This window comes from Puntigrus tetrazona, chromosome 21 (assembly GCF_018831695.1).
Source record: "Puntigrus tetrazona isolate hp1 chromosome 21, ASM1883169v1, whole genome shotgun sequence".
Taxonomy (NCBI): domain Eukaryota; kingdom Metazoa; phylum Chordata; class Actinopteri; order Cypriniformes; family Cyprinidae; genus Puntigrus; species Puntigrus tetrazona.
In genome coordinates, this window is record NC_056719.1 from 1,258,056 (window position 1) to 1,283,467 (window position 25,412).

Genomic DNA, 25,412 nt, shown 5'->3' on the forward strand with positions numbered 1-25,412 from the left:
TCCCCGCTGCTATTGGCTGAGGAAATGACAGACGAGTGATTCGACCAATAGTACCCTAGATGGGCGGGTGCGGCAAGTGAACGTTATCCAATCACATTCACCAGAGATGATAAAGAGGAGGAGCTGCCGCGAGTAATCTGGATGTGGCGGTTGTTTCAGTATGGCGTCTGTTGCTGAGGGAGCAAATGGCAATGGATTTTACTGGATTCATGACAGTATCCTTATGTTTTTTCCGCGTGTTTGTTCAGCGAGTCTGTTTAAATTAGTTATATTATTATGATTTCGCAAGCATAAAGGTAAATCACGGACCGTGGTCTGTGTTTATGAGAGAAGGGAGGCTAATAGCTTATTAGCGGATTTTCATTGTCAGCTTAACCGAACTTTAGTTTTAGTACATAAAGCTACGGATGTCTTGACAATACATTTACTATACCGAATTTAATTTATTTCATTAGTAAGAAACGTAGCGCAGTGAATTGCAATCATTTTTAATGTACATGTACAATTTATTGGTTCAGTACTGCATTACAGCAGTGTCACATAATTAATTTTTACCACGTATATTGGAGTAATTCCGGATTAATGCTGCGGTCTTGTTCTTTTCAATATTTTTAGACCGTTTGCTGGTAAATTTGTGTTTTTATTAGGCGTGCTGTTTCTGTTGTGTTTTCTATAACTTGCATAGAATCAGATGAAGAGCAGCCCATGGCTTTATTTACAGGTGAGGCACGGATTTATGTCATTTTTAATGTTTTAGACTGATACTGCCAAATACTAAAATATCACGACTTGTTCATCATTCTGACAACTCATGTTTGACATTTGAAAACTGTCACTCCCTTAGGGATGAGCAAGAATGCTGGTCTAAAGGTTGGGTCTGCAAATAATACAGAGGGGAAGATAAGAAGAGCCAGCAGCGTGGATAAAAGTAGGAAAAAAACTGGATTGAATCCGGCTGTGCAAAGTGCTGAGGGTAAAGCTTCAGATCAGAAGCTGCCGCCTTTTGTAGCCAAATCCAAAATCACTACGCCTGGACCAGAACCGGACCCGCCTTCTCTCAGTTTAGCTCAGGTGAGCATCGATAAATTAACACCTACAGTGTACGCGAGGTGAAGTGCTGAAGTTGTCTGCAGGGATTCAAGCTTGTCACCATTTGCCAGTTATCGTTTTGAAATAAAAACAACGATGTGAATGTGGCACGACGCAGGTAAAGGAGAGACTGTATATGCTCATTCTTAAATGAAAAAAAAATATCCATTTTATAACTCACGATATAAAAAAGCCCCCGTCTTTGTCCCATTTTTTTATATCACTGATGAGTTTGCAACCTTTTGTGTAATGAATTCAAATCGAATCATTTACATACATTGCAATCAAAGGTTTATTCAGTACTTTGTTAATTTCCACATGCTAAATAATAGAATTATCAAAACTTTGTAACTATTATGCCAAATGGTGATATGAAAATTGTTGGGGTTTTTTCTCCGTTCTGTGACAGATGGGGTTTTGGTTCCTTGTCGCCGTTGCATTTAGTGCATAAATCTTTGGGTACACCTGAACCAGTTTAATAATTCGTACATTTATGAATTAGTACATTTAGTCAATGCGTTGTTTTGCATATGCTCTGTTATGCTAATATTTCAATATGTAATTTTCTTTTTATCAAACCTCACTTTGCATGCACTGATACTTCCTTCAGGAAGTGAAAGTTCACGTGGTTATTTTAAGGAGGTGCTTAGAAATTTGTGTTCTATAGATGTGTGCAAATAAACCTGAAAAAATGTCTGTTCTGGACTGTAGCCTCCCTTCAGCGCTGCTCAAGCCAAAAGTAAGCCATCACTGAGGGATCTCTGCCCAGAGGACAAGCGTCGGATTGCCAATCTCATCCAGGAGCTGGCCAGGTAACGCCGTCTCATTATAGTGATCTGATACTTTTTAGACTGAATGAATAATTACAGTTGCCCTCAAGCCAATGTGATTTTCTGTGCATAGTGATACAGCGTACAGCGTATCTGATCTGTTTTGTTTGTGTGTCTCTTTATAGAGTTAGTGAAGAAAAAGAGGAGTCTGTACAGAAACTCAGGGATGAACAGGAGACATTTGAGAAAAAAATTCAACAGCTAGAGCAACAAAACCAACTCATCGTACAAGAGAGAGAAAGTATCCTTTTAAAACAATTAGGGAATCTGTAAGAATGTTCTGGTCGAGTTAAAGTTTTAGGCTTTGATTTCATATTTTCAAATTTTTGTTTCTTTTTCTTTTTTTTTTTTTTTTTTTGGCTGTTGCTTTCAGTAGGCTTAATTGTTTACATATTAAATCATACACATAAACAAAATCGTATATATTTATGGTTATGTGATTATTTCCAATTTTTTGATTAATACACTACTGTTCAAAGGTCCTTTTAAAAGACTAATATTCTAAAACATTATTCTAAATTAAAATAGCTTTTTTATTTTTAGATTTTTAAGTTTATTCTTTTAGTAGCCAATCAAATTTTTCAGCAGCCATTACTCCAATCACATAATCTTGCAGAAATTATTCTAATAAACTGGTTGCTTGAAAAAAAGTTTTTGCTAATATTATTATTTTTATATAATTATAAAATGATTTTATATTATTTTTAAACATTGTTGAAAACATTTGTGCTGCCTGATATTTTTGTGGAAAAAAATTCTAATTAAGAATAGCATTTAATTTCATACATCCTCGCTGGATTAAAGTATTGACTATCAGTAAGTTTTGTTTTTTTTATGGTGGTGGTGTAACTCACAATGTGTTGATTCGTATCATCCTGAAGAAGGTGAAGGACTGCTAAATTAGACTGACAGGGGGCAGTGTTGTCTAAGCATTGGATCTGCGTTCACCCACGTCGTGACTGCTGTAGGGGCAATATAACCACAGGACGTCATTGAGACGATTTTTGAATTACATTTGAAGGGGTGAACATTCACTTTCTTTGGCATTGTGTGTCACATTGGACGACACTAATTTTGAATCTTTTAATTGAAGATGAAATAGGCTTTATTTGCAGCAGTGGTTGTGTGAAATGCAACAGACAAATAAACAAAGAGCATTCACACTGTGTTACGTTTAATATTTACTATTTTAGATGCCAGTTTTTGAGCTCAGGGATCAGACCCGTCCTTGGTTTGGGTTGAACTGCTTTTAATTTTCGTTTGAAATTGAAAGAGCTGGCACCAATCACACGACCACTGGGAACGGCGTGGGTTTCTTCTCATGCCAACCTGTCATCCGGCTGGCACATCACAAACTTCGCACAGTTCAGATGCTCCCTTTTTTTCCTTGCGGTTCTGCCAGCTTTGGTGATCTTGCTCTGGTCAAAAGACATGGCGAACCATCAGTTTCGCCCAACACTGTGAAATACGAAGAGCGTTCGCAGGCTGCTAAATTGCAGATTTGGCAGGCGAGCTCAGAAATTAGGCGAGCTCAACTCAATTAAATGCACTTTGGCTCCACGGCCTGGCATTTCCACTAAAATTCAAAACTCCATTAAAAAGAGATTGTAGTGCAAGACAAACTCTATGAAAGCCCCCTGCGGAGACAGGATGGTCTCTAAAGGTATCAGACAGATGCTGGCCCACGAAGCTGTTCTTAAAGGTTAAGGGGGACGCGGAAAGACAAACTGAGTTATGAGGGTCTGTGTAGAATAATTGCTCGCATCGTCTCCATCTCATCTGCCAGGATTGCGATTATCAAGAGGAAATATCTCTGTAGGAGGGGGAGGGGGGGGGGGAATTATAAGTTACATTCTGTGCGTAGGAAGAATTTGAAGCTCGTGTACGGAATGAAATTAGAATTTTCTGAAGCCTGTCTTTGGCATTCTACACCACGTCTCTGAGCGGTAGATTCTATTACAGAGAAGCTCGCAATCTTTGTTCTTCACAAGGAATTTACATCAAGACGCATGGAAGACACAAAGGAGAAGTTAAACGCATTCATCAATATCATTAATCTTATTGAAGTTTGCATGGTCGCTTTTCCGAACGCCACGGATGGATCAGAGGAGCACAAGTCCTTTTATAATAGTTTGTTTGACTAGTTCCGGATCCGTGCGTCCCGGCGGGTTGAGCTTAGGTTGGGTTTAGCCCCTCGCAGAAATGCCACTTAATCACGAGCCCACTGCTCGCATATTGTTTATGACCAATTAGTTTTGTAGACACACTAATAATTGGAAGTAATAAACCACATGCTCGCAGCAAATGAAGTCTCACGATATATAAATAATCAAATCATCAGTGGCTCGGTGAGTCACTTTCGCTGTTATTTCAATCGAAGCATGCGGTCGTGTGAGCTGTCCTCCTATCGATTTACATCTCAACCTACACGCGCAGACCATCCGGCCGAGAGGCCCCGTAAAATATTCTCCTCGGCGCAATTTTGTTCTACCTCGAGGTGGATTTCATTATTTTATTTCTGCGCCGGCTGACAGGGGAGTGAATCATGTTGACAGCGGCTGTCTGAAATATCGAATGCAAACTCTGATTTTGTGTATTTTTGGACGGGGGGTGGAGACGCACCATGCCTGCAGCTTTCTTTTCTCCTGATGTAGGCCCTCGGAATGAGCTCTGATTGGCCGGCAGCCAACAGAGGTGCCTGTGCTGCGGGAAGCAGGAGAGAATCTTATCAGTCCCGCTCCAGTCGCTCCAGATTACCAGGCGCTGAGCGTTCCCGCACGCCCTTCTGTTAATGTATTAATATGTGTGTTTACGCCCAACCTGTCTATCGGAGTATCAGAAGCCTCTCGTCAGCTGCGAGGTAGATGCCTGCGTGCGATGCGCTCTATCTACGAGACTGGCTCTCCGTTCTCATTACAAATGAGAGGCCTATTTATGGTAAGAGTCCTTGTTGAACAGTTACTCATTTCATACCTGCTATTACACAGCGGTTTGACATCCAGCTGTCATGAAGGACGGTGTTTGTTGGCAGCTCAGGATTTGATATCCCCTTGAATCATTCGATTTTAGACAGTTTTGAATGAGCTACAATTATAAGCCAGATGAATTTAGCTGAAATATTTACACCTAGGGTACATCCCTAACAAGGACTTTAATTCGATTATTCACATTTAGTAATTTCGCAAAAGCTTCTATCCAAGCTACTTATAAATGAGAACAACAGAAGCATTCAAACCTACAAAACTATGATAACTTACAAGAATATGTAAGTGCTGAGACAAGTCCTTGTTAGTTTAATGCAGTAAACGTAGCATATTTTTTTGTTGTTGTAAATACTAAAAAGAAAACAGTAGATAAAATAGAAAAAAAATTGAGAAATTCGTCTTTTTGTGGATTAAATAATAAATATGAGTTGATAGAATAAAAACTCAGAACTTTTTTAAAATAAAAATAAAAGTAGGTAGAATAGAAGTAGAATAAAAAGTGTCAGTGTTAGACATATAGCTTTAGTGTTTTATTTATATATAATATTTACATCTTTCTAAAAGAAAACAAGTACAAGTGAATAGAAATAGTTTAGAGCGTTAGTTTTAGAGGGTCAAGTTTTTTAATATATAATAAAAAAAAACATGCAGAATAAAAGTAAAGTAGGAAGTGATAATGTTAGTGGGTCAAGTGTAGTTGGAGAGAGGTCATTTCTTGAAGATGGCTAAAGACATGAAGATGGCTAAAGTCATTCTGCCAGCAGGGAACAAGGAAAAAGTCAGTGAAAGTGATTTTGTGTCTCTATAATGAACCATTTACTTGTAGAATGCAAGCTTATTGGCACACAAGTCTGCAGTAGAGAATTCAGGTAAAGGGGTGCAGAGCGAGTTTTGTAAGCAAACATCAATGCCTTGAATTTTATGCAAGCAGCTATTGGTAGCCAGTGCAGATTGATAAATAGAACAATGACCTGACCTTACTTGAGTTGAGCAAGTACATTACCATTTAAAAGTTTGGGGTCGCAAGATCTTTTAGTCTCTTCACCAAGGCTGCATTTATTTAGTCAAAAATTAAAAAACCCAAAACATTTAAACAGTAGAATTGTGAAATATTATTACACTAAGAAATCGTATAGCAGTCCTTTTTATATACAGTTTTTGATATTTATAATGTTTTGAGCCCATGCCTAATCAACATTATTCTGCTCCAATGGCCAATATTATGGTAAAACAAAAGCAGATGGAATTTTCCCCAGAGGCCTTTATATTGCATTTCTAATTACCATATGAAACTTGTAATTGGGCGATATTAGAACCACTCACTCTCTTGGCTCTTAAGTTTTTATAGTCTGATATTTTTAATACTTCAATAATTTGAAAGTGAACATTAACACAGAGTTAGTCAGTCGTAGTAATTGTATGGCTAATCGTAATTACGGACTTGCTTCTCATTCAAATCGACAGCATCGAATCAGTGGTATCAATCAATCATTTTTATAGTTCAGATTCACACGTATGTGTTAATACGGAATGTAGCATGTTATTTAGCAAAATGTTACCAATTTAAAATGCGACAAAATAAACCGAAGGGTTTGCATCAAATGACTTGTCTTATAAGGAGATTATAATACAAAAACTATATTACTTAAATTATTTATTGGACATTATTTGCCCTGGTTGTTTCTTAAAAGCAGAAGCCACTGTGATTATACCACTTCATATTGACGCCCTGCTTCAATCCATAGTAAAAATCACTAGCTCGTGGCCTCTTGTGGGTTAATTTTGTATTTGTGAAGTTGCGTCTTCTGCAGTATTCTGTAGATTTTAATACTAGCCTTTGTTTTAAGGTAAGATTTACCACGCTTATCTTATGGGTATTGGATTGAGAGACTGTTGAGCGGAGGCTGGATTTAGTGCATATTGACATTGTAATAACGGAGATATGAGGACTATAAATAATCTCTATAACGTTCTAACTTTCAGTCGGTTTGATCTGTGTTGCCCCTCTTGAGTTCTTGGGCCTTGAGGTATTATGATGATCGCTGAGCGGTTGTGCTCTACAGCCAGGCTGATTATTAAGAAGAAAGAGCAAAAAAAAAGTCGCTTTCCATTATTGCTTTCCACGTTGGAAAATTAGATCTACAGAATGGATTTTTGCAGAGTGTGTGAGAGTAAGTGAGCGTACGTCACGCAGTCATTAGTCGGCGCAGTCGCCGTGGCTGTGGTTCTGCTCCAGATCAGTTGAGTTCTGCCCAATGCTGCATGTGTGCCAGCTCTCTCTGTCTCAAAGCCTGGCATCCTGCCCACCCCTGCCCAGCCAGACCCAGATGGAGGAGTGTGTGAAGCCCTCGCCCCGAAGAAACACTTCTATCTCTTCTCAGCAGTGCTGCTGTCTCTTCTCGCTTTCTTCTCTGTCTGTGCGCTTTTTCTGAAAGTCACAAACATGACTCCAGGTATTGACGGCTGGGATTCAGCCAGAGAGACTTAAATTTCAGGAGCCAGAGAAGAAGTCCAACCGGTCTCCTCTTGTTTTTGATATAAGGACACTGGGCTACTGAGCTCTCAGTGGAAGAAATGTTTAATGCCAGTTCTTTTTGTAGCTCTTCGTGTTACACACTAACTTATGCAATTGAAACATTTATTTTAGGATGTTCAGACGTTGAAGATGTTTAGATTGTACCTAGCCAGTTGTATATGGTTTTATTTTGTCCTGGTTTTCAGTTTTGTGATACCAATTCTGCTTTTTCTAAAAAAAAAAAAAAAAAAAAAAAGATCAGATTATAAATTAATTGCATACAAACATACTTAAGTACTGTACAACTTACCTTTTCATATTTTTCTTTGAGTCTGAAGTTTCATTTTATTAATTTTTTAAAGCCTCCAGTCAACTCATAAACCACAGAATGCTTTCCAAGAAAGCATTTTGAAATATTAGTTTTGCATCTGAAGCTTGATAATATCAGCTTTGGGCATTAAAACTAAAACAAAAACATTTGAGTACATAAGCTTTCTTTTACTGTTACTGGTTACCTTTGGGGCACTATTCTTAAGGGGAGTTTTTTTTTTCATTTTATACCTTCTGTGTAAAGGCTCCTGCCTACTCAGCATTAGGTTGGCAACACTACAGTGGGGGAAATGGATTACCATGCCTGGCTTGGGAGGGGAGATAGTTTTAGTCTAAGTGGGAAAAGCGGCAGAGTTATTCAGTGCGTATTGACCCTTGACCCGCGGCACAGGCCTGCAGCAGCAGTACCGAGAGTGTCAGGAGCTGCTGGGACTCTATCAGCAATACCTCTCCCAACAGCAAGAGAAACTCAACAAGTCTATCACCCTGCTCAATCAGTCCTGCTCCCACAGCAAGGTGAGTACTAAAAGAGAATGTGCCTGTGTGTGGGAGAGAGCGATAGAGAAAAGCCAGAAATGGCTCAGACTGAACATGTGCGTGCACTGAATTTGTATCCTCTATGCTATGTACAAATTTTGGCTGATCAGACATGGCTCTGTACAACCACAACAGGCAGAGATTAATTTGGTTGCCCCACTAACTTAATATCCTGGCAGAAGTTTATCATGTAACATGTAATATTTGTTTGTTATGACTATTTGCTGAGAATAATTGTATCAATATATATTTACTTTTATAAATATATACACAATCTGTAGATCTGTATATATGGAGTATTGACCTTGAACATATATAAAGGTAACTCACCGTAGGCTGTTGCAAGTTTACCAGTGATTCTATAAATTAGATTACGCTTATGTCATTTTCCCAGCTCCATTTTTTTTATTTTTTTTTATCCTTCTGTATTTGTCCCTCTGTCTTTCACATGGGCAAAGAGAGCGATGAGACCACCAAGGTTGCCTGAAACATGAAATGGCATTCATAACTCATTTTACATCTGTAATATGACATATTGAATTGAAAGAGAATATTTGAAAAATGAAAGACGTAGTTTAATTTTATATATCTGAAGTTGTTTGGACATTGGCTGAATTCATTGGTCTGGCAGAACATTTTTTTAATATATGTATCTTTGTACACGTACTGGAACTGAACTGTTTACAAAAATCCAAAATTTTCCTGAAGAAAAATTCACAATGTGTCAAAAGATTGTGCCAAAGCACTGAACAGTATCAAATAAAGCGATAGTAATGTATGACTAGATTAAGCACTTAAGTGCAGAAACAATCTGCAGCAACGAAATCGACCAAAACCCATCCATGACAGAATTGAGAGAAAGAAAGAAAAAAAACCTTGCGAGAAACCAGGCTCAGTTTGGGGCCAGTTCTCCAAATCTGGAGCAAACCACCAATTGTCTAGTAATATAAAAACCAATCTTGTTAGGCTTACTCTGTTATTCACTTTTTTAAATGTATTTTCTGTTTAATAATCAGCCAGTCAACCTGCAGACTCATAACTACACACAGATCTGTCGTGAAAATCTTTCATGACAACCAGTGGTCTATCCTGTCTGAGTAGGCTAATGATCAGATATTCAACAAATAAAAAACCTAAATATCCAGCTCCTTTTATTGTTCAAAACTATCATAGATATCTGGATTATTCATAATAACGGTTTGTTGCTCGCAGCAGGCCAACAGTAATTGCCTTAAAATGTGTTGAAGGTGAATTTGTTACAAAAGCACTGTTTTGATGGCTTTAGCGGTAGTGCTTTTAAAGGGGATGGATTTAGAGAAGCAGCCTCTCAGAGAGGGGTTTTGGCATGCTGACACTTTAGCATCTATAACTGTTAACCTGTCAGCACACTAAAACCCTCTCAGAGAGGTTCCATCTCTAAATTCATCCCCTTCAAAGCATTGTCGCTAAAAATATTAAAGCTAAAACAAAACAAGAAAACTCACTGAGACTAAAAAAACTCACATATTGTTTTAGTTTAGACCGTGCACCCTGTGCACCCTCCATCTTAAGCTTGTATAAGGGAAATGAGCTTGTCCTCTCCGAAACCTTGGCTGTGAGTAATGTATGTTTACATGCTCCACGACCTCCTCTTGAATTAGTCAGCGGCCCATTTCTGTCCCCTGAGAGGCGGACGATTCTCCTTTGTCCTGAATGTTTATCTGTTTGGTGATTGACCTTGGGTTGTTGCATTCTCTTGGGATGAGCCCACCCTTTCTGACTCCCTTGAGTAAAACCTGCCTTTGTGGCCACATTATTAAATGGTCAGAGGTGATGTGCATACTTTTTGTACCTATGCCCTCTTGTACAGATTCCCAGCAGCGAGGAGGAAGCCAGGAGGTCTTGGGGTGGAAGAGGAACTGCTTTAGATGGATCTTACTTGGACCTCCATTTATCGGGAAGCAGAACTGATAGATTCTCAACGGGACCGTTCAGTGCACCCTCCAGCAGCGACCAGAACCGCAAAATCCATGACAGGCACAACAATCACAATTCTGAAGGTGGACATGGCAATCACAGCTTCTCCAACAGGGATCCTGCAGCCTGTGATGCCCTGAGGCTGCATAGCACCTCCGAACCCAAGTGCTCTCATCAGTGCCCCAGAATGGAAAATTATGGTTTGTGTGGTGCTATTCGAACTGGAATAGCACCACTGTCTGGTCAGGAGAACTGGGAGGAGAAACGACGATGTCTCCTTCTGCAGAAGAAACAGCTGGAGATGGAGAGGGAGAGAATTCAAGCTCGGTTGGCTCAACAGGAAGAGAAACTTTTGCTCCAGAACAAGCAACTCCGCCAGTCATACCTTCAGTACAGCAAGTAAGAGTAGCATAAAAAAACATTTGTTCCATTTTAATTACATTTTTAACGCATTTTGATTAAAAAAAAAAAAAAAAAAAAAAAAAAAAAAACATTTTTATGCACCTATATACTATTTTCAGTTCACTGTACTGTAACCATGAGGGATAAGTTTAGTTGTTTTTGATAGTAATTAACATTATGCTGTCTAACCTGAACTAAATCGTGAACATTGTTTTTATTTGTCTCTTTTGAAGACTTCAGCAGGCAACCACAACAGACTTTGAGAGACCTCTAAATGGAGACAGCAGTTTTAATGAGGGTCAACAAGCCAGACTTGTAATGGATCAGTTGACATGCAGGTAAAGCTTGTTTTCAAAATTGCTTAGAATGCAGAAAAGGGCTGGAGAGATAGGAGAAAAAAAAGTAATATTCAAGTATGCATTATTAAAATGCAGCGCCTGTATGATTTGTTTTTTCATTAATAATTTTGCGCAGCAAAGGTGCATTAACTTGAACAAAAAAAATAAAATAAAAAAAAAAAAAAATATATATATATATATATATATATATATATATATATATATATATATATATATATATATATATATATATATATATACATACACATGAACTTTGTTCATGAATGTATCCTAAAAAATACAAACATTAAAACATGCCCAACTGTTTTCAACATCATGAAATGTTTCTTGAGCACCAAAATGAGCATATTTTATAATGCGCTTTGAATTGACATTGTGAATGAAATGTACTGGAGTCAGCTTTTTCATTAAAAATAATGAATTCTATTTTAAATTCTCTAAAAAAGAAAAGCTATTTTAAATTGTGATTAATATTAAAGAATTGTACTGTATTAAATAAAAATTGCTCTCTCTCTTATTCAGAAGTGAAATAAAAGAAGGAGAGCCTGACACTTTGCAGGGAAATGTTCAACATCAATTAAGTAACGTACAGTCACAGCAACACACATCAAGTACTGAACAGTCTGCATCCAAGATTTCACAAGGTACATGAACAAGAAATTATGCAGAATATGTTTTATCTTTCTGCTTTTTACTTCACCTCTTTAATTGGAAATTTTCAAGCATCTCTAATTTTCTCCCTGTAGATATCTCTATCACCAAGAAGGATATGGCCACCTCTCCTGTGGTTACACAAAGCTTCCGGACATTTGCTCTTCCCAAAATTCCTCCTCTTGGCCTTCCTAGCACTCCAAAGGCTTCGAGGTAAGTTGAGGTGTCCCTCAGGGTTCTGTCTTTAGTCCACTCATGTTTTCCCCTTGCTATGGATGGGCTTCTTTATTCACACATCTAATTCATCCTGTCTAGTTCCCACCCAGCCATCTAACAAAACCGATGTGTATTTACACGCCCTTTCTATATTTTTAGTTGAGCAAAACATTTAATTTTGCCACTTGACAGTTTGGTCACTCAACTACCACTTTCTGTAGAGCGGCTGATGTTGCAATTTAAAGATGGGTGGGGTATGGTGCTTGAGAGAAGCCACTCTCAGAAAACTCAATGAAAAGACCCATACCAGTAAATACAATTTAACAAGTTCAATTCAAGAAGGAGTGGAAAGAGGGAAATGACAGCAATTTTGGCTCAACAGCACAGCGGGGGCCAAGCCTGTGTATTAATTGTGTTCTTGGAGTCCCTGTCTCTGTGATAGAGCTTCTTAATGCATGAATGTGAAAAAGGAGAAGGGGTGGGAGCAGTGATGTATGGGGGAATCAGAATAAAACAGGGAAGAAGGGAGAAGAAGCGAAGAAAGAGGGGGGGGTGGGAGGAAGCTGGTCTGGGCTGAACGCAGTGCGAGGCCTGTTTGATGAGTTAAATGAAGATTTTTGCCGGCCAACGCTGAGGCTGACAGGAGCCAAGCTGAGTCCCATTAGCTGGCGTAGCAGGACCCAGCAGCAGGTGTAATTGAACCGAGTCTTCCAGCCCGGGCCGAGAACGCGCCGCCTCCCTCAGCTTAATGAGAAAGAGTGAGGCAGAGAATGAATCACTGACCGCTAGCGCGAGACACACTCTGGGATAGGGAAGGAAATTCATTACCGTTTTCTTTTAACGTAGAAAGGTAATTAATGTGACAGCATGTCTTTTTTTTCCTCCCCCAACCCCCACAGCGAGAGCATGAGCATGTCTCGTTTAGCGTGCCATCTCTGAAAAATGCAGATTATTTGTAAGTCGTTTGTAAGGCGTATTTCTTCTCTTTTTTTTTTCTAGGAGAAAATGTACTGACTTCAGAAGTAATTGCCTTTTTTCTCCCCCTGTTATATGTTGTGGTGAATATTTTGCATTAATATGTTCCTTTCTGTCTCAGACGTTTCATTACTGAGCCAGAACTTTTACAGGGGCTGGGAAAATTAGGCTGCTTGTGTGCAGCTATGATATTTGTGGGAGGCATACCAAGAGAATGTCAGAACTGACTGGGAATTGAATACTCGCGTATGCATAATATGTATCGGGGAAGTTGATAAGGGCCAGATGTGAACTAAGACCAAGGCATGGATGTTTCTCTTAATGAACAGTCAAACTGTTGAATTTCAAGTGGCCATTGCAGGTTCACCTTTCATTGTGACATCAAAACAGCTTTAATGTCAAAGATAATTGATAAAATAGCCAATTTGGCAACATATTTGGCTTGGATGGTAAAGCGTCATGGAAAACCTTCCTCTGCCCTACTAATACCAAATCTGAACTCTAATGAGATGACCAGGGTTATGCCAACCAGCACTGTGGGAAGTCTATGTATGGAAGATAAATATTTCATTGTAGCCCAACGCCTGGAAGGTACCTTTGCATTATTCAAAACCAAACCTGATTTGAGGAAATCAATGAAGTGTGTCGTTTTATAGTTTATTTATTTTTCTAAGAAGACAGATGTTGGATGCCAGCAGTCTTCTGAACAACCTCAGGTATGGCCCAGAGTCTAAAGGATCTTGATACTGCATGGACGCACTCAACCTATAGCTGTCAGCCCACAATGAATTCATAAACAAGTTTGCTTTAAAGAAAAAAAGATGTCCTGGCAAAAAAATGTAGGTTAATGAAAATGATTATGTATATTTCCTGTCTGCTATAGATCTTAACCTTTCACTCAAATTGAAACAGGTAGTTTTCTTTGATAGACAGTATCTCTGGGGTGTGTGAACTCAAGTGCTGATTCTTGCATGATAACGCGCTTAAGTCAGACTTGTCCTTCAAATGCAGGGTTTTTTTAAGCTCTTACTAAAGCAAGTGTCACTATTTCTATCTTCAATAAATAGTTGGTAAGGATTATGGTACTCCGTCATGTTTCTCCTCACGCTTCATCATTCGTGGAGTTGAATGATTGAGGAGAGTTGTGTGGTGCAACCAGACTTTTGAACTTTTTCTTTTGACGTTTTCCACACGCTGGGTGAATAAACTCGCAGCTGCAAAATCTTGCACATGTACATTAATAAAGAGTTCAGGTGGGCTCTTTTGACTCTGTTCAGCACACTCCTTAAACACCACAGAAACAAGACAGCATTGCTTTAGCAACTATGTAACAATGTGCCAAAAACATTTAGAAAATATTTATATGATATCAATTAATTTTAAATGAAATATTTGTGAAAGATTTCCGTTTATTTATAATTTATATATTTTTAAAATAATTATATAAAAAGCCGTATTGTCAAGATGTTGATGTTTTGCCTGGCAAGCTCCTTACATTTCCTTTAGAAATATAAAAATCTTGTGTGAGTTGATCTCGCTCAGGAGAGTGGACTGTAAGTGTCACAGAAGGAGAAGGGGATGAATTATGTAGTAAGACTGATAAAACTCCACAACCTCCGCAAGAGTCGTCAAAACAATACACTTATCAAACCACGTTCTTCTTTCAAATTACTTCCACCTTTTTAAATTAACCTGTGCAGACTTGGGCCATCTTTTGTAAACTCCTCTTCACTTCACAAGAGATTTTTTTTTTTTAAATTGTGTATCTTATTAAAATTTTCAGGGTTGGTTTGATAGAGCCAAAGTGAGAAATGTCAGTGCTCCTGTTCATGGCCTGTGCCTCTCCTCAGCTTACTATTGATTTGGAAGAAAATTGACATGCAGTTTTGTCGGTATTTGCCGTTTTAGGATTTTTATATTACTGTTTGGGCTACAAATTTGTTTGGGCTCTCAGGCATGACGGACATTTTTAATGAGAACAGTAAAATAACTGGAGTCTGGAAACTGATAAACTGTCTTTTGTTTGGAATTATTGAAGTAGAACCTGATTCTTTCTCTGTCTTTCACTCTCTTTGTATTTTACTCCTCCTTGCTCTCATTGATGCGAGTAAGAGTTTTTTTTATGCCCATGTTTGCGAAATGAGTTAACCTGTAGAGATTCTAGTATATTCTTTATACTTTTGCATGATTTTCATAAAGGTATTGCACTTGGTTGCTTGCTGTTTAGGCAGCTTCTCCCTTTTATTTTTAAAATGAAATTACTTATAATACTATATATATATATATATATATATATATATATATATATATATATATATATATATATATATATATATATATATATTATTTACTATTTTGTTTTATTTTTCTCTTCAGTTCTCTGGTTACTTAAATACTGCCATCGTTCTGCTCACCTCTGCTTTTCTATTTCAGGCATCTTGAACTCTGTTCCCAACCCCTACTGATCCGTTGAGTGAACAGATAGCGTTTGGGATTAGCAAACCTCCTCTTAAGTGATATTAATGTCTCATGGTCATTCACCAGTGGACCTTGTGAAAAGCAATGAAAGCGTTTGGGTAAATATGACTGCCAAACACATTAGCATTCTCTCCGGCAATTTCCTCCTACCAACGCCCTAACATCCCCTTCCCCCGCCCAAACTACACCTACCCCTTTCCTTGTTATAGATTGTGACCGGCGGTAAGAAATGCATTATTCATATCGGCAATGTCGTTCGTTGATGGATGGCTGTTTGAGAGGCCTGTCCGTTAAATAAATCAACAAATAAAAATGCTAATTCTCACATTTCAAGAGGGAGCCTTGCCAAAGTCCCACCCCATCAGCCATCCACCCTTAGTGTAAGCTCTCCTTCTCTTTCCCTCTGATGCAAATGTGCAAAAGAATTGTCTGATGGCAATCGATTGTCATTCGCCAAAATGACCAAAATGAGATTCCCGGTTGGACATAACTATCATTGTTATAGGACTGGAAGTATATGCAACCTAGATTCAAGTTTCAGGCTTAAAAGCAAAAGAACATTAAGCAGCTTGATCCATTGCGATGTCATGAAATATTTGTAACAGTTTTTATAATGTGAGTGAATATGTAAAGTTGTGTACTGACGTTTAGCGATCAAGTCTTCTTCTCCAACGGTCTTGTGACTGGATTTGTAATCGCTAGCAAAAGAAACAAACCTGATAAAGAGTGATAAAGTCTTTTAATTATTAAGATAATTATTGTACCGTAATGCTTTACCGCAAAGTCATTTCATTAAGAAAACTCAGTTTATATAGCAACATCAAATAAACGCGTATACTCAGAAATATTCTGTGTAAAATTGCAGGAGTGAAATGAGATGTTCCTGATTATGAATGGATGACTGAAATATAGGTTGACAAGTTAACAGTGCAAAAACACTGTTAATCTGCTAGAACAGTTTTTTGCTGTTGCTAAAATGCAGTTGGATTCAAGTATTCAAAATCTTCAATGTATTTTTAACTTAATAGGGCTGCATCTGTAAGTTTCTGAAAAAGAGAAGGACTGAAATAAGTTGAAGTACTACATTTCTTGATATTTCTCGAAATTGATACGGATATGGAGTTGCTGCCTATGTAGATTGTTTCAGATCTGTCCCTTGTGTAGAAACTCTCATGCAGACAGTAGATAGCATGGCAGCTGTCTAGGGTTCGGACCAGCTCTCTTGTGTTTGTCTATGGCAGTGTGCAGGACAGCCAGTATAGTAAGTTTGTTAATGTTGAATGGTTGCTGCCTTCAGAGTTCAGGGTCAGAACGTAACAGCAGTTAACAAACTGTCCTGGGTCCAGGTGGTCTGTCTGAGGACCAGCTTTTCAAGAGGTCCTCACAATGTGTGAAGTGAGATCAACTGGTCTGTAGTCCTCAGGGAACTGGGGGTTTCCGATCTTTGGCAGTGGAACAATGCCGGATGTCTTCCAGAGCTAGGGCACCTTCATCAGTCCCAGCGTGACGGAGAACAGGTGCTCAGGAACCCCACCGCGCTGGCTGTGTGAACATGTGTTCAACACTCAGGGGATCAATCCTTCAGCCTCAAAACTCATCTTTACCTGTGCAGAGATTCCCCAGTTCGCTCAGTCCTCACCTGGTCAACAGAAATAGACAGTTGAAGGATAGGAAGTGTAGACATGATTTAGATTTTAAGAGGTAGTTTACCTAAAAGTGAAGAGCCTGTGGCCATTGTTTCAAATCCGTAGTAAGAATGCTTTGGCTGCATTGTTTCTCGTAATTAATTTTTTTTTGTTTGGCAAATGTCAAAATTTACCACATGTAGGGTTTAATAAATGTTCGTTGACAAATTCCAGTTATTTTGTGTGATAGTGAAATAGTTATATACACTGATTGCACAATGGGTTCAGTTTAGTAGATTTGCAGCACTGATTGGAAAAAAAACCAAAACCTTTTTGTTATGTGACTATGCCAATGTCTTTGTCCAGAAATGACCGCAACTTCAACTTCAAAACTTTGATTAGCAATATGCATTGCTAAGACGACTACAATCGGGCAAATTTAAAGGCGATTTTGTCAGTATTTAGATTTTGCATCCTCAGATTTTTAAATAGTCGCGTCTCTGCCAAATATTGTCCTATCCTAACAAACTACAAAGCTTATCAGTTAAAAAATACCTTATGACTGGTTCACATATTTCGGTCTCTTTCTCATGCGCAACAGTGTTATTTTTTGAGTCTTAGCCCTGTTTTAAATGTCATATTCAGTTTTTATTTAGTCAACCTATTTTTTATTTATTTTTTTTTTTGTGAAGTTTTGGTTGACAATCTGTTGATCCTGATTAATTTTTTTTTTTTTTATCATCAACAATATTGCATGTTGATATAGTCACAGTTAGTCCAAATCTAGTTTGCTGCCAATACCCAAACAGCATTTAAAGCACCACAGAGGTTAACCAAACAGGTAGGCAGCATTAATATCTTAATATTTAAAAAAAAAAATTCAAGCTGTTTTTTTTGTTTGAGACTCCATCTGAGATAGGATGTTGTCCTAGAAGGCAGAGCTGTAGAACAGAGCTAATGTGTTTCCTGTGAAGGATGGAAGTTTGAAGTTCTGACGATCTTTATTTACCTTTCTTTGGAAATATTTTCAGGTATAGCCAATACTTTCATGATTTCAGACCCAAAGTGTCAGACACCAAGGATTGGATGTATCTCAGCGTCCTGGATAATCACCGCTATCATGGCCGTGAAGCAAATACTGCTTTCATATGTCAGAGGCACTCAGTGGATGACACCGTTTTCTGCCTCTCATAGGAGCTGAGATCCCTCAGACACACACACACACACACACACACACACATCTGTATGAATACCCACTCATCCCCTCTGCTGCATGGATGCAAATCAATGCTGTTTAGAATGAGCAGTGAATTATGTTAGCAGCATCAGTGGAGCGTGCTTTAAGAATTCATGTTTTATATCTGAAATGTGCGCGTCTGTACTCAATGAATAATTTATTAAGCACCTCGACTGAGGGGTTGAATCTTTATTAGCTTAATCTTTGTTTATTTATTCTTTTATTTATTTATCTCCTCGCTCGGCTCTCAGTTTTCCTTCCAAACTAGGAAAAAAACGAGCCGACTTGTTCTTCATATGCACCCTAAGGCCACATGTTTCAAAGCCTGTGAACTCTGTCATCTATTCAGATGCAACAATGTTGTTTTTTATGTAGGGGAATCTGAGGATGTACAGCATTCTGAGTGCTATGTAAATTGTCATGTTTTTTTTTCTTAGATCCCATTTGTCCACTTCTGGTTTAGTGTTTCAAACAATAATATGACATTTCTCCTGTGTCTTCCCCCCGATTGTTAGGTTAGACGACTCTTTGATTGAGCTGTTGGACATTATCAGCCCTGTATCTAACCCAGAAAGGTACCCAACATCACGGAAGAGTTTCGTCGCCCCTCAGTCCTTTCAGAAGACCCTTCTCTCTCCTTTTGGACCCAATCGGTCTTCTCTGCAAGACCTGGAGGAGAGCGAGATCTTAGAAGACATCTTTTTCATCTGTTGAAGGATTATAACGGAGGCTCGGTTTGATTGTAGGAACAACTGAATTATTCATGTGCTCTTAATTCTGCCTTTTAAATCACTTTAGTGTCTTGTAATAATTATGGTCTTTTTTTGTGCTATTGACGTATTCAAGGTTTATTTTTGCCTTAATAAAATGTGTTTATTAATAAATGGTGTTGTTTATTCTGTCACAGATGGTTGGGCAGCAGCACCGTTAAAGTCCACAGGCTTTCCAACTAACTTGGCAACATATATGTTTAAAGAGCTTCTGAAGAAGAGTTGCTGTGATCTGTTACGCGTAATCCTACTGTCATCTGACGAAAAGAGAAATTCTCGTAAGAGTGACTAGTCAGTATAGTGCATTTTCAGTCAGCGCTGTTTTTTTTTTTCCATGAGTCATTGAATTTTCTGCATATATCAACAATTTTTTTTCTCCACAGGGTGTGTAGCACAATTTTTAATGTGTCCCCTCACTTTCCTATTCCCCTGCTTTTCCAATATACACAGCATATATGCTTTGATACTTCAAACTCGATATGGGAGCATCAGTATATGCAATGGGATTCAGCCAAACATCGCTCCAGGGTTATTGGTCTAATTTGATCTGAAGTGTTGTAAAGAAAGTTTCAGAGAGGCGTGCGTGCGTGTGTGTGTGTGTGTGTAAACCCTCCGCCTTTGAAGTGGTTTCAGAGTACATCAGTCGTTCCACAAATCCATAAAAAGAGAGAAAGAGATAAAAACAACTCATAAAAAGGCTTGTATAGACATACAGCAGGAAATGGGACAAGCGTAATGCTGCTTTATTCTACACTGTGCTTTATTACTGGGCTTAAGCGGAAACGCGTCATTCAGTAAAATTACAAAAGAGAGTCTAGGGACCAGAGAAACTTGGAGTGGAGAACAGGGCAGGAGCTGTGGCAGTACTCCGACTGCTAATTCAGCTCAATCTCTTTGTGATAGGCTTGGCAAAAATCCACAGATACCACCCAGCACGCTTAACTGTGCTCAAAATGTCTGAAAATCATTGTTTTGTTTTTTTTTTTTTTTTTTTTTTTTGGTATTTTTCTTTTTTTTTTTTTTTTAAACCCCATTTTACTGCATTGTTTCTGTAAGTTCTGACTTTTTTTGGTGAGCTGAAGACAGTGCTAATGAAGAACAGCTATAAAACCAGAGTTGCTGAGAGTCTGATGGATTAGTGCAGTTTCTTTTTTTTTTTTTTTTTTTTTTTTTTTTGTGTGTTTGAAAAAGCAGTGAAGCAAATCGGAGTTCTGAAAGAGGACAGAACAGAAGAAAACAGCAGACAGTTCTAACAGGTGCAGCAAAAAACTTTTGACACCAGTCCTTCAAGAGTTCTACATTCTCCATAAAGGATTACCCTGATTCTGCCAGTTGCATTGTTCCATTGTGTCTCACGATACAAAAACATGTAAAAATATATATTTAAAAAAGCATTGTTTAAATGACAAAATGATATTCGACGCGGTTACAAACAAAAATTACAACCGCCGAAATGATAAAAGCACATATTAGTATTTTAAAATGGAGAAAAATAATAACTTAAATGACATTTGATAAAATGAACAAATTAATACATAAATAGGCAAATAAATAAGCATGTTGGCAGCAGTTCTGAAAGTGACATTAATGTTCGGGATCAAATCTGATTGGCTCTTCTTACGTTCCACAATTAAATACCTTACAACCATACTGCATCTCTAAGGACTAGAGTTTACCTGCTTTAATTCGGTTTCATTTTTTGTCTTTAAATTTTCTTAGTCATCCAGTCCTTCTAGATAGAAGTAAAAGACTATAAAATATGCAAACCTATATACAGAGGAACAGAGCAAAAAAGAGAAAAAAACATTTACAGTATATTCAGTAGTTCATGTATATACTTATATATATTTATAATAAAATTTCTGTTCTGTCTTGTCGGTTTTGTCAACTCTACATTTCCAGATTGCTATGTAAACAGTTGCAGCTGAAACACGGAGGAAAACGATGAGCGCGAGAGACAGATGTTGAAAAAGACCGAAAGGGACAGGTGACACTGAAATCCAACAGACGGAATGCATATCCTTGCAAAAGATCCTGGAATACCTGAATGATCATGTGTCGGAAAGATCTAAAAGGCAAAATACAACATTCTCGGAACCCGTCTGAAGACGCGTCGGTTCAGAACTGAATTCCCCTTCGAAATGAGGTGAACTAACTACTTGCTTCCCTTCCCCCCCACCACCACCCCGCTGTACAGACGCTTTACTCCTCGGTAAAGCCAATTAACCAGCTCTGGAATAACCATATATTTACAATAGTGCCATCTTGTATAATAGGTCAGTTGCAAAGCGTAACCAAAAATCGTTAAAAGTCCTTAAATTTGCGCTAACAGGAAATTCAAAACCTCGCGTTCCATCCTCAACACCCGCGCGCGAGAAACTCCCCCCCCCTAGTCCGTCTGAACGCTGAAGCAGCACATGTAAACACGCAATGTGATGCGGATTCTGACGATACTTGTGCAAAACGTACATAATGCCCACTTCTTTGTAACCGTAAGCAGAACGTCGAGTGGGTGTAAATCGGTAAAATGGCGGTGTCAAGCTGCACAGGTTTGTCATGTCAACAGATATTTGAAGGCTTCGCTGTAGCTATAGTAGTTTTCTTTTTGTGTCTTTTTTTTTCTTTTTGTTTTGTAAAGAAGAAGAAGAGTGTTTCTGTTGTTTTGACATCATAATAATAATGAATGGCTGCTAGCGGTGTCGTAGCACAGTGCTGCCGGGTGCACGGGCGCACTGCTGACGATTCGACGGCGCATGCGCGAACAAGGCGATCGAGGTTAGAAAAACCGCCAGGCGTTCGTTTTTAAAGCCAGCGCTCGGTTCGGATGAAAACGTTGTTTGCGAATGTTTGCAGAGGCGGGAGGCAGATATGTCCGCATTCTGTACTATTTCATAATGATCCTGATTCTCTTTAAACTCTCTTACGAGAGGAGGCCTTTTTGCATTTGTAAGTAGCATATACACATATATACACAAATGGAATCAGTTTTCTCACCCCTGTGTGTGTGTGTGTGTGTGTGTGTGTGTGTGTGAGTGTGTTGGCGGATAAGGAACGTTATATCGGATCGAGAGGAATGCCTGCAGATTGCAGCTGCCGATTTGAGATTCTTCCCAGTGGTAAAAGTCCAAAGCAGAGCAGTGGTTTCAAACTCCAGCTTAAATCTACAAAAAAATTACAGCTCTACATATTGAATAGCCGGTTTCTATATATACACACATATAAAATATATGCATATAAATACATATATGGGTTTTGGGATTAATATCGTATGTATCCATATATATGCTGTACAGGTGCATAAATATGAATACATATTGCTCGAACGTCTGCTATACATATACATATTGTATGTACGGTATATATAAACAGGATTGTTTATCTCAAACCTCTTTAAGATGGTCTCTTAACTACAAGGTCAGGACATAAGATAGAAAAGGTAAGGCTGCATTATGGAACAACCCTTCCCATGCACCCTTTCTCTCACCACAGAGAAAAACTAGAAGAGAAATAAAAATAAATATTCTTCATTTTGAGCAGTAATTGTAAACTAGCGAAGTGAGCGGCCTCAACGGGCCATCGGAAATAGTTCTGCCAGTATTCAAAAGCATATCAGCAATCTATATGTATGCATTTATGCATATAGTCATATATGGTCTTTTTATACATATATCATCTTCTTCTTCTTTTTTTTTTTTTTTTTTTAAATACAACTCTTAAACCGATTGGCACAGCAAGAGATGCAGTGGTCCAATTATGTTACAGGTACGAGTCTTTTTTTTTTTTTTTTCTTTTTTTTTTTTTCTGTTTCATTTGTGATAAAAAGGTTTGGTCATTTGGTCCCTACACAACTAAGGAATGACAGGTAAGTCTCCCAGCGGACGGAGGCTGCGGTTTGTGGCAGCCGTTGCCCCTGGAAACGGACAGGCACTCCAAGAAAAAAGTTGGCCATCCCGAGTCGAAGCAAGTTCTTGTCCTGAATTGTCACATCCTTCCAAAAAGTTCTGTCTTTCAAGTTTTTTTGTTCTTTTTTTTTTTAAATCCGTTTTGTTGGTTTCTAAAACAGTTCTTTAAAAAGTTTTCCCAAAGACGTGTTCAATAATACATGATTCCCATCTAAAAGTCTATCTTAGTTTTAAAAAGTGTTTTTTTCCCGTACTACTTATTCATAGATTCGGAGCCTTTTGAGGGCTTACATTGTTTTTCTTTTACTTTTTTTAAATATATATATTTTTTGTGTTGGTCTTCAGTAGTGTGTCCTGTGGTCCTGCAAAATAAGGGCTCGGGGCTTCAGAGAAGGGAGTACGGTATGGTCCAGTAACACCGCGGCTCCCCTGAGTTAAACACTGAAGTCCAAAAAGGTCCATTGAGCCTGGTGGTGGTGGTGGTGGTGGTATATCACGCGGCTACGTCCTCCTCATGTCCCACTTCAGCTCTACTGTATCCCCAGCCCATGATCTTGATCTGTTGTGTTTTCAAATACATTTGGCATGTTATCAACATGTATTCCAGCTCTACAAAACCTAGGAAGGAAACACAAATGGAACAGAAGCGTTTAAAGGTATGACATGAAAAAAATCACCTCATCCAGTCTGAATGCGTGCTGTAGATCTTGTGTAAATAAATTCTCCATGCACGTTTCCATTCATTCACATCTTGTGTCTTTTAATCCATGCTTGTTAGATTATCTGTTGCTGGTGTTTTAAACGTTTGATAAATATTTGTACTTTTTTTTTTTTTTGTTAATTAATGCAGTTAATGAAAGAGTCAATTATAGTATTTAATTTATCCAAATATAATTGCATAATATAATTATTTTTCACTTCTGGGAAAATGGTCCAAAAATTCTAAAGAGCAGCTATACTAAAGGTCATAAATATTTGTATTAATTATTAACAAATTAAGCAATTATTAATACAAAAAATCTTAGATTTATTCATTATTTTTCTCTTCTGGGAAAAATGGTCAATATTTCAGACTTTTGATTTATTGTTTGATTAAATTGTCCTAATTTTTTAATTCTCTATATTGTAAGTAAGTATAGTTTGGCTATGTTGCTGTAAAACGACAGAATTACTGAAAAGAAAACGTTTTTGCAGCGTATCTGGAAAAGAGTTTAATATATAAGGTCAGTGCTGAGACGAACAGGAGTCACGCTGTGTGAGATGCCTCACTAGCTGTGTAAGTAGGTAATAACTTGGCAAAGTTTAAAGGCATCAGCAGGGTAAATTAATGACACAGCATAGATTTTCCATCTTCATTTAGATGAGGAGATGTGAGATGATCGGAGATGCATAGAAACCACTAATCTTTCCCATTCTGTCACAGCTCTGCCCCAGACTAGAGAAAGGAGGAGTCCTATTTAATATCACATTCTGTTAGACTTAAAGTTAGACTTACAAGCCGTTTTACTTTTCTTTAAGAGTGAAACTGCATAATTCATTTTAGCTTTGCTTTAATATGTAAAGTAAGAGTCAGGGAGTGAATCACTGTTTTAATAAATCAGTTCACAATTTTGACTGAACCCCCTTGTCCACTCGTAACAGTGTGTGTATCTTTTGGTTTCAAGGTGATGTGGCTAACCTGTCGTTCCCTGTGCGCAGCGGCGGCCTTCACCCCCAGGGTCAGGGGTGGCTGGGGGGAGGGACGGGGCTAATATGGGCGGTTGGCGTCCTTTGGCCTCTTCAGCTGCACTTTGAGCCTCTTCATGCCGATCTGAAAGCCGTTCATGGACTGGATGGCGGCCTGAGCGCTGCCCGGGTTATCAAAGCTCACAAAGCCTGGAGAACGAAGACAGAGAGATGGAGACAGAGAGAGGACGACAGGTTAGCACCAGATGGATGAGAAGGTAATGCGATGGACAGATGGACGTTAGATGGGATTGTGGGAAGGTGGAGTTGGGGGGGTGTATTGGGTGGGTGAGAAGTGAGGCCAGAAATGATTTTATGGCAAAGAATGGGGTGAGTGTGAAATGAAGGAAGGGAGGGTATCAAACAAGTTTACTTAAGTCATCGTGACACATATTTACCACATGTTTAACATCCAACATATATGCACAAAGTCAATCAATACAGTACAACAGCATACAGTTGATACACAATAATTAGAAGCACAGAGAACATGCACAACCTAATACACAATATCCAGTCGCTCCTAGCATTAGCGAGAGGCAGTTAGCCAGATCGCCTTTTTAATGACGTGCAAGTAATTAACCTGCTAATGTTCAGATATTGTAATGTCTCATTAAAGTTAAATGAAAAAAGAATTTCTACTACGCGAGACACTGCACTGAGTAATAATAATCAATAATAAGTTGAAGATTAATAAGGTTAATTATTTATAGTAATTATTATTAACAAATATATCATTCATTTGGTTTATTAGCTACAAATAATGTCACTACTAGTGCTGTCAAACGATTAATCACATCCAAAGTAAAAGTTTTTGTTTAAATTATATAT

General features: G+C 38.3%; 2 protein-coding genes across 19 annotated transcripts in view; one reads left to right on the forward strand and one right to left on the reverse strand.

Annotated features, from left to right (window-relative positions):
• The first annotated feature begins 120 nt into the window (after positions 1-120).
• kiaa1328 (KIAA1328 ortholog) lies at positions 121-19,558 on the forward strand. 3 transcript variants are annotated; one of them, XM_043221064.1, is made up of 11 exons: positions 121-215; positions 686-721; positions 845-1,071; positions 1,801-1,901; positions 2,045-2,160; positions 8,140-8,264; positions 10,135-10,640; positions 10,877-10,981; positions 11,525-11,646; positions 11,749-11,866; positions 18,700-19,558. In XM_043221064.1, exons 1-11 carry the CDS (start codon positions 161-163, stop codon positions 18,896-18,898), a joined length of 1,710 nt encoding a protein of 569 aa, XP_043076999.1. In that variant the 5' UTR covers positions 121-160; the 3' UTR covers positions 18,899-19,558. The 3 variants fall into 3 exon arrangements, with proteins under 3 accessions (XP_043076999.1, XP_043077001.1, XP_043077000.1); XM_043221066.1 differs by lacking the exon at positions 18,700-19,558 and adding an exon at positions 15,278-17,260; XM_043221065.1 differs by having other exon boundaries at positions 150-215; positions 692-721.
• A 123-nt stretch (positions 19,559-19,681) lies between these two features.
• celf4 (CUGBP, Elav-like family member 4) overlaps positions 19,682-25,412 on the reverse strand; it is a 79,432-nt gene continuing 73,701 nt past the window's right edge. For 15 of the 16 annotated variants that reach the window (XM_043221082.1, XM_043221071.1, XM_043221076.1 and 12 more), the window contains 2 exons: positions 24,535-24,731; positions 19,682-23,474 (listed from right to left, as the gene is read on the reverse strand). In XM_043221082.1, coding sequence (XP_043077017.1) covers positions 24,604-24,731 — 128 coding nt within the window. In that variant the 3' untranslated portion in view covers positions 19,682-23,474; positions 24,535-24,603. The remainder of the gene's footprint in view (positions 23,475-24,534; positions 24,732-25,412) is intronic. The other variant, XM_043221068.1, reaches the window with a different exon arrangement.

Coding starts and splice junctions, on each gene's coding strand:
- kiaa1328 (XM_043221064.1), top strand. CDS start 161: ATGGCGTCTGTTGCTGAGGGAGCAAATGGCAATGGATTTTACTGGATT. Junction 10,641..10,876: donor TCATACCTTCAGTACAGCAA/GTAAGAGTAGCA, acceptor TCTCTTTTGAAG/ACTTCAGCAGGCAACCACAA. Junction 10,982..11,524: donor ATGGATCAGTTGACATGCAG/GTAAAGCTTGTT, acceptor TCTCTTATTCAG/AAGTGAAATAAAAGAAGGAG.